The 12,254-nt window shown below is 37.7% G+C and overlaps 1 protein-coding gene across 1 annotated transcript in view; it reads right to left on the bottom strand.

Moving 5' to 3' along the window:
* The window catches only part of LOC123566123 (SR-related and CTD-associated factor 8-like), a 30,636-nt gene extending 18,829 nt beyond the window's left edge, over nt 1-11,807 (bottom strand). The window contains exons 1-8 of the mRNA XM_045359997.2: nt 11,458-11,807; nt 10,197-10,410; nt 9,352-9,497; nt 6,921-7,072; nt 4,681-4,883; nt 4,109-4,226; nt 1,851-3,408; nt 592-616 (exon numbers count right to left, since the gene is read on the bottom strand). Coding sequence (XP_045215932.2) covers nt 592-616; nt 1,851-3,408; nt 4,109-4,226; nt 4,681-4,883; nt 6,921-7,072; nt 9,352-9,497; nt 10,197-10,410; nt 11,458-11,560 — 2,519 coding nt within the window. The 5' untranslated portion in view covers nt 11,561-11,807. The remainder of the gene's footprint in view (nt 1-591; nt 617-1,850; nt 3,409-4,108; nt 4,227-4,680; nt 4,884-6,920; nt 7,073-9,351; nt 9,498-10,196; nt 10,411-11,457) is intronic.
* Between the last annotated feature and the right edge of the window lie 447 nt (nt 11,808-12,254).

The raw sequence follows: 12,254 nt of genomic DNA, 5'->3' as shown, positions 1-12,254 counted from the left end.
AGTTTTTGAAGGCATGTGACCCACCCTTTTGACCTTGACCTAGATATCATCAAGTGAACGTTCTGGACCAATTTTCATGAAGATCTTGTGAAATATATGGCCTCTAGAGAAAGGGCACAAGGTTTTTCTATTTTTAGACCTACTGACCTAGTTTTTGATGGCACGTTACCCAGTTTCGAACTTGACCTAGATATCATCAAGTGAACATTCCCGACAATATTCATGAAGATCTTGTGAAATATATGGCCTCTAGAGAGGTCACAAGGTTTTTTTTATTTTTGACCTACTGACCTAGTTTTTGATGGCACGTGACCCAGTTTCGAACCTGACCTAGATATCATCAAGATAAACATTCTGACCAACTTTCATAAAGATCCCATGAAAAATGTGACCTCTAGAGTGGTCACAAGCAAAAGTTTACGGACGCACGCACGCATGCACGGACTGACGGACGGACGACGGACACCGCGCGATCACAAAAGCTCACCTTGTCACTTTGTGACAGGTGAGCTAAAAACTGAATTAATGATACAAGATGCCTTTAAAATATTCTTCATAGTAATACTAAATAACAAGAAAATTCATCCCTACCCCTTGCTGTCTTTAACATCTTTGGCTGAAAAACAGAAAGTAAAACAAGACTAATGACTAAATGTAACAAGAGCTGTCGGATGACAGCGCGCTCGACTATTTGAAGAACTGATTGAAAAATGGGGTCAAAATATTTCCATAGATTTTCAGACTAAACAAAAAAATGGATTAAACAAAAAAATGTTCCTATATTTGTGGATTTCGATTAGTCTTGCACTAAATGGCAATGTGTGACCATGATGGCAAATATATTAAGTTATATGTTAGGCAAAACATGGACTTATATGAAAAATTAAACTAATTTCCAAGTCCAAAAAGGGCCATAATTCAGTCAAAATAGTTGACAGAGTTATGTAATCTTGCCTACAGATGGAAATCATGTTGATAAACTAGTGTTAAAAGTTTCAAAGCCACAGTTCAAATAGTTTTGACAAAACGCTGACTTGTAAGAAAAACTGAACAAATTTCGAAGTCCAAAAAGGGCCATAATTCAGTCAAAATAGTTGTCAGAGTTATGTACTCTTGCCTAGAGATGGAAATCATAATGATAAACAAGTGTTTAAAGTTTAAAAGCTTTATCTCAAAAGACTTTGTCAAAATGTGGACTGGTACGAAAAACTTAACCAAGATTTCTAAGTCAAAAAGGGGCCATAATTCAACCAAAATGCTTGAAGCAGTTATGTACTCTTGCCTACAACTGGACATGGTGATGGTAAACAAGAGTTGAAAGTTTCAAAGCTTTATCTCAAAAGACTTTGTCAAAATATGAACTGGTACGGAAAACTTAACCAAGATTTCTAAGTCAAAAGGGGCCATAATTCAGTCAAAATGCTTGACAGAGTTATGTACTCTTGCCTATAACTGGACATGGTAATGGTAAACAAGTGTTGAAAGTTTCAAAGCTTTATCTCAAAAGACTTTGTCAAAATGTGGACTGGTACGAAAAACTTAACCAGGGTGTGACGCCGACGCCGTGGTGAGGAGGATAGCTCTACTTATTCTTCTAATAGTTGAGCTAAAAATGAACATGCAAATCATAAGAGACAGAAAATTGCTTACAAAAAAAATATAAAGACACATGATAAATGCTGTAATTGTCAGACCCATCACTCTACACAGTGCTTAGAAATCGAAAGTAAAATAATGACACCTACAGATAAGACTGTCAGGGCTACCAAGTAAAGTTTTGAATCTGAAAAAATATGCTTACAGTTAAAAAAAATTAAACTTTCTGATCATCCCACATAATAATAACCCACCTGGTGAGTCACCTTCTGTTGGTATTGCTGGGTCATAATCCCCTTCAGAAAAGCTGCTGTCAGTTTTGCTGAACGGATCATACTCCTCCCCCTGTTTCCCCCTTTCAGTCCCACTTCCATAATTATTTATTGACTGACTATTGCTTGATGGCCCTGGGCCATATTCACCAACTGTTTCTTGTTTAATTTCTAATTTCTTCACCAAAACAGGTCCATAATCTCCCATCACTGTTGTAAATTCTGACTGGTTATCAACTGGTTCAGGTTTTATCATTCCTGGAGGGGGAGCAGCAAACTGCATATTTGGCGGTCCTGGCGGATGAGGGTTTGGAATTAAGGGTGGCGCTTGATTAACAACAGGAGGAGCTTGACTATAAACCACTGTTGACTGACTGGCAAAAGGAAGAGGAGTTTGGCTGACAAAAGGAGGTGCTTGGCTGCCTATAGGTGGAGCCTGACTGAGCAAAGGAGGGGGCTGATGCAGAAAAGTGGGAGGCTGACTATGATTAACAGGGGGCATCATTGGTTGATTCTGTGCAGGAGGAGGAACAGATACATCAAGCACCTGTGGGGGTGTGGCTATAACCTGAGGTGGACCAACAGTTTCTGGGGGAGGTACTGTAAACTGTTGCTGATGAACTGCATGGGGTGGAGCTTCTGAAAATGTCACTGAAGTTGGAGGAGGCTGTACATGCACTACACTATTAGGGGCCATGCTTACATTTTGCCTCGACTGTGCAATAAAAATGCCTGATGATGATGAAATTCCTATCTGTGGAGGTCCTCCCATTGACATTGGTGGTGCCTGTGATATTAATGGTTGAACTCCCATAGAGATAGGAGCAGCTACTGACATTGTGGGTGGGGCTAATGACAATGGAGGTGGGGGTAATGACATCTGAGGAGGGGCCTGTGTGATTAATTGTACATGTGATACAGGAGGAGGGGTTGGAGCACCTGGCACTCCTAAAGGAGGCTGGGGTGACTGTGCAAGAGGTGGCTGTAACTGAACCTGTGCTTGAATTTGGGGTGGTAGTTGGGGCATACCTTGTGGGGGCGGGGCTACAATAATTTGCTGTTGTACAGTAGGAGGCGGGGATGTAAAGGGTCCTGCTGGTTGTGATGGGGGCATTTGTAAGGGCTGCTGCTGTTGTTGCTGAACCTGCATAGGGCTGGCTATAATCTGTTGCGGGACTTGTGTCTGCTGCAACTGTAGAGGTTGCTGGATGACTTGAACTTGCTGCAACTGCGGCTGTGCTGGCCCTGGGGCTTGAGCTACCTGCTGCAATGGTGGTTGTGCCTGAACCTGACCAGGTGGTAACTGCTGGAGCTGTATGAGCTCCCCTGGTTGCTGTACAATCATCTGCTGAACCTGTGTTTGACTCCCTGGAAGAGCAATCAACTGTGCCTGTGATGTTTGGATCTGCTGTTGACCAGCTAGCTGTGTTGCAGCCAGCTGCATTTGGTCCATTGTTGGCTGTGATAGAATACTGACTGGTTCTGTGACAGACTGCTGGAGGACTAGACTATCTTGGAGAGATAGACCCAGGGCTGATTCCTGAAAAGTTGTTGAAGAAAATTATTCTCGAAGTATGTAAGATTTGTTTCAAACTTTGGTACTAAAATCCTAAATATTATTATAGATACAGTTCGCATTGGTGTAATTATTATCATGTTTAGGATTCTTACACTTTATTAGCACTGGAAGTTGTAATAGAGGTTTCGCTTTAGAAGTGGTTTAACAGTTTGAACTAACACATTTCATCAATGTATTTAAGCTTATTTCTAGTCGCAACCAGTAATTCATATGTGCGAATCTTCAACAAAAATGTTCGTAATTTCAATGGGAGGACAGTGCAAGATACAAAAGATGCACCAATTCCAGAAACTTCCCATAGTACTTTAGCACGGTAGATGTGAAGCACACATACTAGGGACCCTTATCCCAATGTTAGTTATTTAAGTTGAAGTGGAACTCACAACCCCTGATTTCATAGTCTGACAGTATTACAAGTGCATCAGCAACCCATGAAAGGTTAGAAGTTTCCTATATTTAATTTTACCCAAGGACCTTTTTAACATATATCTTTGGAAACTAATCTCATCATGTATGGCCTTTCTTCTGACATAAACCATTCACTGGATCCATCGGACTGGGAGATCAGCCAAAAATTAATACATTAAACGTGGAAAATCTTACAAAATTTGAACCACAATAAAGTACAAATAGTGAAAAATTTGTGTGTTTTGTTTATTACCTGTGTAATACGTCTGACAGGTGACAGTGATCTACTTCTATCTCTTTTCCTACGCTCGTCTTTTTCCCGTTCATATTCTCGTTCTCTACGCCTTTCTTCACCTCTCATACGCTCCTCCCTGAAATAAAGGTTTATACAAACATTTAAATCATGCCTACAAACTGTATTAAAGCTAGGACGTGGTTTATTCCATAGTTCTGGTTTTCTAGTCTCTCCTGTTGTAAGTTCTAGCAAATTCCACCCAAGAACCTACATCTGACACAAGTGACAACTATTTTTTCTCACTGGTACTGAGCACATGAACTGGCAAAGGAATCAAATAATGTAAGTTAAAAGGCTTACACTATCTATGTATGGCTTGATACACACACATAAAGGGCTATAACTCCTTAATAAACTCCTTTTATCATATGATCACATGTGAAAGTCCAATAATACCTCGCATATGACATTCCAAATCCAAAAAAAAATTCTTCCATAACATTGAATGACATAGTGAAATATTAATGCGTCTCTAAAAAATTCTGATACAAAAATATGTAATGGAAGACCTTTGTAATAGTATTTCTTACCTATACAGGTCTTGTCTTTCAGATCTCCCTGTCTGGCTTTCCCAGCGTTCCCGGAACTGTTTCTGCATGGGATTTTCTGGTTCTCGTACAAGCTCTCGTGTTTCTTTACCGGTTGATCGCGACTCGTGATAATAGCGATCCCTCTCCCTACTTCGATCCTCTTTCCACTTGTCCCGGTCATCTCTTTCTGACCTACTGCGATCCTGTTTAATACATTTCATATATATTAACTGTTTTTCTAGTACAAAATCTCTTTTTACAATCTTCTGTGTGGTTAATTGCTGTGTTTCTAAATACATAATTTATATACAGCGGTCATATGCCAACAAAATCTGAGCATCAGTTTTCATATTTCCACTATATTTGTAAAGTTGTCATGTTACAGTGTTAAGGTAGTTCTGCACTTTTGATGAACCAAAAGTAATGGCATAACCGCATTTATCTGGATAACTCAGACTAAATCTGGACTCAGTATACGGAAATGAAAATCATTGTATGAATTAATGGCAACTCACAAGTACATTTATTGAAATGGCAATGATAACTAATTCAAAATAATTACTTAAAATCAGCGTGCGATGTGCATATCTGTTTTTAAAGTGTAACAGAAAATCAAGCAAACAATCCTATCTTTTTAATTTTTTTCAAATTTTCTAAGTATATTCTGAAGTTTTGAAAAATCAGGATTAAATCAAATTGTATATTGTATAAACAAGAGGACCATGATGGTCCTGAATCGCTCACCTCTTCCCACATGACCCAGTTTTGAGTATGACGTCATTATTTGACATAGTGACCTAGTTTTTGAGCTCATGTGACCCAGTTTTGAACTTGACCTAGATATTATCGAGATAAAAATTCTGACCAATTTTCATGAAGATCCATTGAAAAATATGGTCTCTACACAGGTCACAAGGTTTTTCTATTATTTGACCTATTGACCTAGTTTTCGAAGGTACGTGACCCTGTTTTGAACTTTACTTAGATATCATCAAGGTGAACATTCTCACTAATTTTCATGAAGATCTCATGAAAAATATGGCCTCTAAAGAGGTAACAACGTTTTTCTATTTTTATACCTACTGGCCTAGTTTTTTGACCGCACATGACCCAGTTTCAAAACTGACCTAGATATCATCAAGGTGAACATTCAGATCAATTTTCATGAAGATCCATTGAAAAATATGGCCTCTAGAGAGGTCAAAAGATTTTAATAATTTTAGACCTACTGACCTAGTTTTTGACCGCATGTGACCCAGTTTCAAACTTGACCTAGATATCATCAAGATGAACATTCAGACCAACTTTCATACAGATCCCATGAAAAGTATGGCCTCTAGAGAGGTCACAAGGTTTTTTTATTATTTGACCTACTGACCTAGTTTTTGAAGGCACGTGACCCAGTTTCGAACTTGACCTAGATATCATCAAGGTGAACATTCTGACCAATTTGCATGAAGATCTCATGAAATATATGGCCTCTAGAGAGGTCACAAGGTTTTTCTATTTTTAGACCTACTGACCTAGTTTTTGACCGCATGTGACCCAGTTTCGAACTTGACCTAGATATCATCAAGATGAACATTCAGACCAACTTTCATACAGATCCCATGAAAAATATGGCCTTTAGAGAGGTCACAAGGTTTTTCTATTATTTGACCTACTGACCTAGTTTTTGATGGCACGTGACCAAGTTTCGAACTTGACCTAGATATTATCAAGGTGAACGTTCTTACCAATTTTCATGAAGCTCTTGTGAAATATATGGCCTCTAGAGAGGTCACAAGGTTTTTCTATTTTTAGACCTACTGACCTAGTTTTTTAAGGCATGTGACCCAGTTTCGAACTTAATCTAGATATCATCAAGGTGAACATTCTGACCAATTTTCATGAAGATCTTGAGAAATATTTGGCCTCTAGAGAGGTCACAAGGTTTTTCTATTTTTAGACCTACTGACCTAGTTTTTGAAGGCACGTGACCCAGTTTCGAACTTGGCCTAGATATCTTCAAGATGAACATTCTGACCAACTTTCATAAAGATCCAATGAAAAATGTGACCTCTAGTGTGGTCACAAGCAAAAGTTTACGGACGTACGGACAGACGACGGACACCGCGCGAGCACAAAAGCTCACCTTGTCACTTTGTGACAGGTGAGCTAAAAATTGTGATCAAAATGTGCAGAACTACCTTAACAACAGTAAATACTACACATATGCCAATACTGGAAAACTTATATACCTGAGGTCTGTTTCTGGACATATCTCCTGAATTCCATGTGTTAGGAGAACTGGTGCCCTGAAACCATTTCTTGCTGGAATCATCTTTAGCTGCTTTAACATCTGGTGTTTTCTTTCCAGAATTTGACGATGGTTCTTCCTTCTTATTTTTGTCTGTAAAAAATCAACTGATGCAAATATTTCATAATGTCTCATATAAATTCAGAAGTTAAAGTGCCTGCATTAAACTAAACTGAGAAACACTACATTCTTTTTTTTACACTTACAGATTTAACTGACTTTGTCTTTTTTGATTTGTTTTAAAGTCACAATGACACACTTCATGTCACATGACACCTTTTTAGCTTTGAGGGTGGAGAAAGATCTCAGTCCCCTCTTCAAGCCATTATTGCCGGCACAAGCGCCGGCAGGGCGTTCGGTTGACCCGAGGTCCCGGGTTTTGACCCGCGAAAATCGAGAAAAACTCGTATTTGACCCGCATAAATTACGCCACGTGCGTCGGCTTGACTCGCGGAAATTTACTTTGATGCGTCTCAAGTTTGATAGTTCTGCCCCCTGTCAATCAAAATCCCAGTGAATTTCAATATTGTTCGCCGGTACAAGCGGAAATATGGCAGTAGGCGGAGCGTCGTATGTTAATTAGCTACCGACAGATGTCAGTCACGCCACGCGCCAAATGACACGTGATTATCTCGCGGTTTGTATTTAGTACAATATGCCTTGTCATTATCAAAGGTGTTTATTGATCAATGTGTAAAAGTTAATTGATAAACAATGCAGCCTTAGATTATCGTGTTTGTGCCACTTGTTAATTATTTTGTGTGCTCGATACGATTACATGAGCCGGTCGGCCGTCACGGTCTATAGCAAATTTATTATCATTGCCGAGGCTTTGTTTGGGCCAAAACAAATTAAATAAGCAGAAATTATACGTGGTATGATAAGAAAATGAAATTTAAAACGTTATTTTTTCAAGAATTTCAAATGTTACTTTCGTTTTCCGTATTTGTCACTCGTTTTCGAGACCGCCATTTTCGGACATTTTTATCATTTCTTACAAGATTTTTCTAGTACAGTCTTAATAAAAAGCCAATAAAACGTCTGCATTTACGAAAAATATGATCACTGTTGCCAAAGCAGCTCTTATTTAGAAGAATTTGCTGATAATAAAAGCATGCAAAGCACTAAACCCCACCCACTTTTAGGCAATGTGCAAAATAAGACAACTAAAATATGAATTACTTAAGAAAATCTGTTATGACTAATGTACTAGTTTTAGATAAAGTCTGTGGGAGTTGCATTAATAACAGTATACATGTAGCTTGACCCCTGAAAAGCTGATCTTGACTCTTGAAAATCTGATTTTGACCCTTGAAAATTTAGGCTGAAGAGTCAATGACTCTTGAGTTTCAGAACCTACCGAAAGCCCTGAGCGGGCATCAGGGTAGAACCATGTGATTCTTTCACTGGTTGTATAGTAGGTGCAGATGGGAATATACAGTTTGTGGGTAATTATTTTACTACAGGCAGCTGTGAGGCTCTGCAGAGTTAATACATAAACAGTTACCCTAGAGCCAGATATTCCCATCTACAAGTGCAAATGATGATAAAATTCTTTTCTTGTACGCCATATTCAACAAATAATAGTAACAAGAGCTGTCTGTAAGACAGCCAATGCTGGACTATTCCAACTGTTGTCCCAGAAGCAGGAATATTACCCTAAATGTTAAAATATCTATATAGTTTCAATGCAGTATCTGTATTACCAGTAGTTTTGGAGATAGTAATTTGCATGCAAAAGTTTAACCAGGATTTTCTAAGTCCAAAAGGGGGCATAATTTGGCCAAAATGCAGGTCAGAGTCATGGGACTTGATGCTATCACCTAGTTTTATAATCCTGAAGACAGAAGTGGTTTCAATTCAATATCTACATTAGTTTTGAAGATAGGAATTCGCATGCAAAATTTAACCAGGATTTTCCAAGTCCAAAAGGGGGCATAATTTGGCCAAAATGCACATCAAGAGTTATGGGACTTGATGCTATCACCTAGTTTGATAACCCTTAAGACACAAGCGAAGTTTCAATTCAACATCTACATTAGATTTGGAGATAGGAACTTGCATGCAAAACTTCAACCAGGATTTTCTTAGTCCAAAAGGGGGCATAATTTGCCCAAAATACATGTCAGAGTTACGGGACTTGATCCTGTGAGGTTGGTTATTGACCTTTGTGAAATAATGTTTTCTTTTTCTGAATCAAGAATATACTAGATGGAAGAAAGAGGAACAATCAAGGTATTTGAATTTTATCCAGTTTTACACAAAAAGTAAGTATAACTGCCACCAGTTTGAGTAAGATAGCTCTCCGTATACTTCGTTTAGTCCAGCTAAAAAGCCTAAAGAAGGAGAAAAATATTTCATTCCAGCCCCACCAGAAGTTGGAGTTGACATTTTGTTTGTAGCCCCTTGCTGCATCTGTTTGAACCTTTCCAGGAAGTTTCCATCATTCACAAGGAGATTTGGTTTTGGAGTTTCTGTAGCAGGTTTCTTAGCCTTCTCTGCATTACGTACTGCAAGGCTGTAATTAAAAAACCATGTTGGTAAGATTTTGTTAAGTTATATACAATTGTTAACAATGCTAATTTTTGTTAAAGTGAAAACCTTAGGACTTGAAACATTTGAAGTATTTTCTTTTTGTCGGTCAAAAACTCCATATACGTTCATAGCACATTTATTCATCGTTGTATTATTATAGAAATGAGACCAAGATGCAAGATGATTCAATTATGAATATATGGATAAATATTTTTTGCCAGGGTTGTTACGCTTTAAAATTAAATATACTGAGCTTCAATGTTCAACACTGATGACATTTCACCGAATGCAAAAATAGCGTTTCTTTATGAACAGTAAGAAACAACCAAACAAAGACAATCACAAACTGACATCAGGTCTACAAACCTACTCGTTTAAAATTATAATGATATTCAAAAGTAGTTAAGTCTTTTACTAGGCAAAGCATATGTCTCCTCCAGTGAAACATTGGTAGAGCATTAAAAAGATCAAATGAATTGAAACAGACCTGTACTGTGCTGAAAGCTTCTATCAAACTTGTGCTATCAAGTCATAAAAGTTTCAAAGGCAAATTAAAATTACATTTTTAAATTTAAGATCAAATAGATTCTTATGAATTAATCATTTGCAAAAAATTATCTTTTTCAACCAATTGTTTTGTATTTTCTTGATAGTATAAGCAACATTGTCTAACAGACCTAACCTTTTACTTGCACTTATCGGAGGCTGTTTAACACTGGTAGCAGCAGCTGCCTCTTTTGACTTTTGCATTTGTTCGGCCATAAGTTTTGCTTCAATTGCGCGTTTTTTCTCCTCGATTATGCGCTCCTGATCATTCATCTGCATCATCTTGTCTCGATACGTCGTAACTGAATATCCTGTACCACCACTGTATGACTGTGACACATTTTTATTCACTGCAAGTTAAGAAAGACGTTGTCACATTATCTTGTTACATATATTTAACTAACGTAAGTTCCAGTACTAAGAATTTTTCAAATAAGGGTCTTTTACATAAAATGTAAATTCGCTGTTCGAATATTGCCCAAAAAGTAACATCTACGTATAATTGTAACATTATTCAAATGTTTTTTCGAAAAAAAATTTGATATAAAACATACATATAACGATTTTATGCTAAAATTTCATTGCTTCCTTATTCTGCATCACATTTTGAATTTGATCATTTTACTGTCACCAACAAGAATCTTGCTGGTGCGCACACACACCATTTCGTAAAATCCTTGATTAAAAATAGAATAGGCTAAGTTAAAAATATACTTACCAACATCAGCAACTACACAGTTTAAAAGGGAAAAGTTTACTTCTTTCTTAAAATTAAGATTTAATTCGATACGGAAAAACTTGGAAAACCAAAAATCAGTTGATTTCTTTAATTAAGATTCAATTTGACACAGAAAAACTTGGCAAGTAAAAAATCAGTCACATGGATTACGGAATATTTCTGTTCTTGTCCATTCTGAAAGTGGTGATCAACAAAAATAACAGCAAATTTGCAGTGGTTTGAAACATCGACAGAATTTATGGTATTTCTTGCACAAACATTTTGTTTTTAGTGGTCCAACTGATGGGATAACAACAATTAAATTGTGAAAAAATTCATTTTTTCATAAAATGAACGAGACTGGAGTCGCACACCTGTTGCATTTTAAAGAACAACTGGCTTTGACGACGAAATGCACATGAATGTCATCGTCAAAAATCTTCGACTAATTTAAACCCTGAAAAAAGGATAATACTAAACACTACTGCTATTAAATAGCATACTGGCCAATACCCACTTCTCCATAAAACTGGAAATGGTTATTTATTAGTGGCTAATACCTAAAACGGGGTTTATTCTATGTCAAAAATGTCAAATATATTTATAGAGATCTGTAATCGTAACTAGCAAGTGGAGGTTGTTGCTACTCTTACAACTCCACTGCGAAAAATCGTATTACCAGGCCGATTAATTCGACTCCCAGCATCTTCCTGTGGTTGATACCCTAAGCCTGCCGTTCTCTGGCCCGTGAATTTGTTATACCCGAGGCCACGCTTCGACATTGTTCTGCCACTTCTGGCGTCCAAGAGTTGGTCTGGGTTCCAAGTTGCAATCTGCTCAAGTAACAGATATTTCAACGTTTACAAATAAACGTTATTACGAGCGCATGTTGAGTACAACTAACAGTCTTGTCATTACTTAACTGCTTCAATTTTAATGATGGAAAAGCATAGTAAATTTAATAACAATTGCACTAGTGACCATGAACCTTTCCGCTACTCGTCCATTTTGCGATAGACTGGTTTCATTTCGGATTTGAAATGGAACGAAAATATCAGAAATGAACCTTTTCTACGGAAAGTAATAAAACCTAAAGGCAGAAAAAATGCGGAGACGACCAGAATATAATTGAAATTTTGCTACTGATATTCCGATGACACAGTATACTATGATAGGTATAAAAAATGGATTGCTCTGTTATACATCTATCTATGGATAATGTCACGCCTTCTTGTCTGTGTCTATGTCTGAGCAGTAGAACATATAGACATAGAACATTTCGTCACAACCCAGCCAGCATGACTGTATCGGCCCGATATAGGTATAATGTCGGAATGTCGGCAAAATATGCCGATGTATAGCCGACGTCGGGCCGTTGTAGTGTCGCAAAGTATTGAAATCGGTAAAAAAAATTTGGTTGGATTTAACGTCGCACCGGCACATGATAGGTCATATGGCGACTTTCCAGCTTTAATG

Source organism: Mercenaria mercenaria, chromosome 8 (genome assembly GCF_021730395.1).
Source record: "Mercenaria mercenaria strain notata chromosome 8, MADL_Memer_1, whole genome shotgun sequence".
NCBI lineage: Eukaryota > Metazoa > Mollusca > Bivalvia > Venerida > Veneridae > Mercenaria > Mercenaria mercenaria.
The sequence above is the reverse complement of the archived record's forward strand: the minus strand, read 5'-3'. Positions and strand labels throughout refer to the sequence as shown.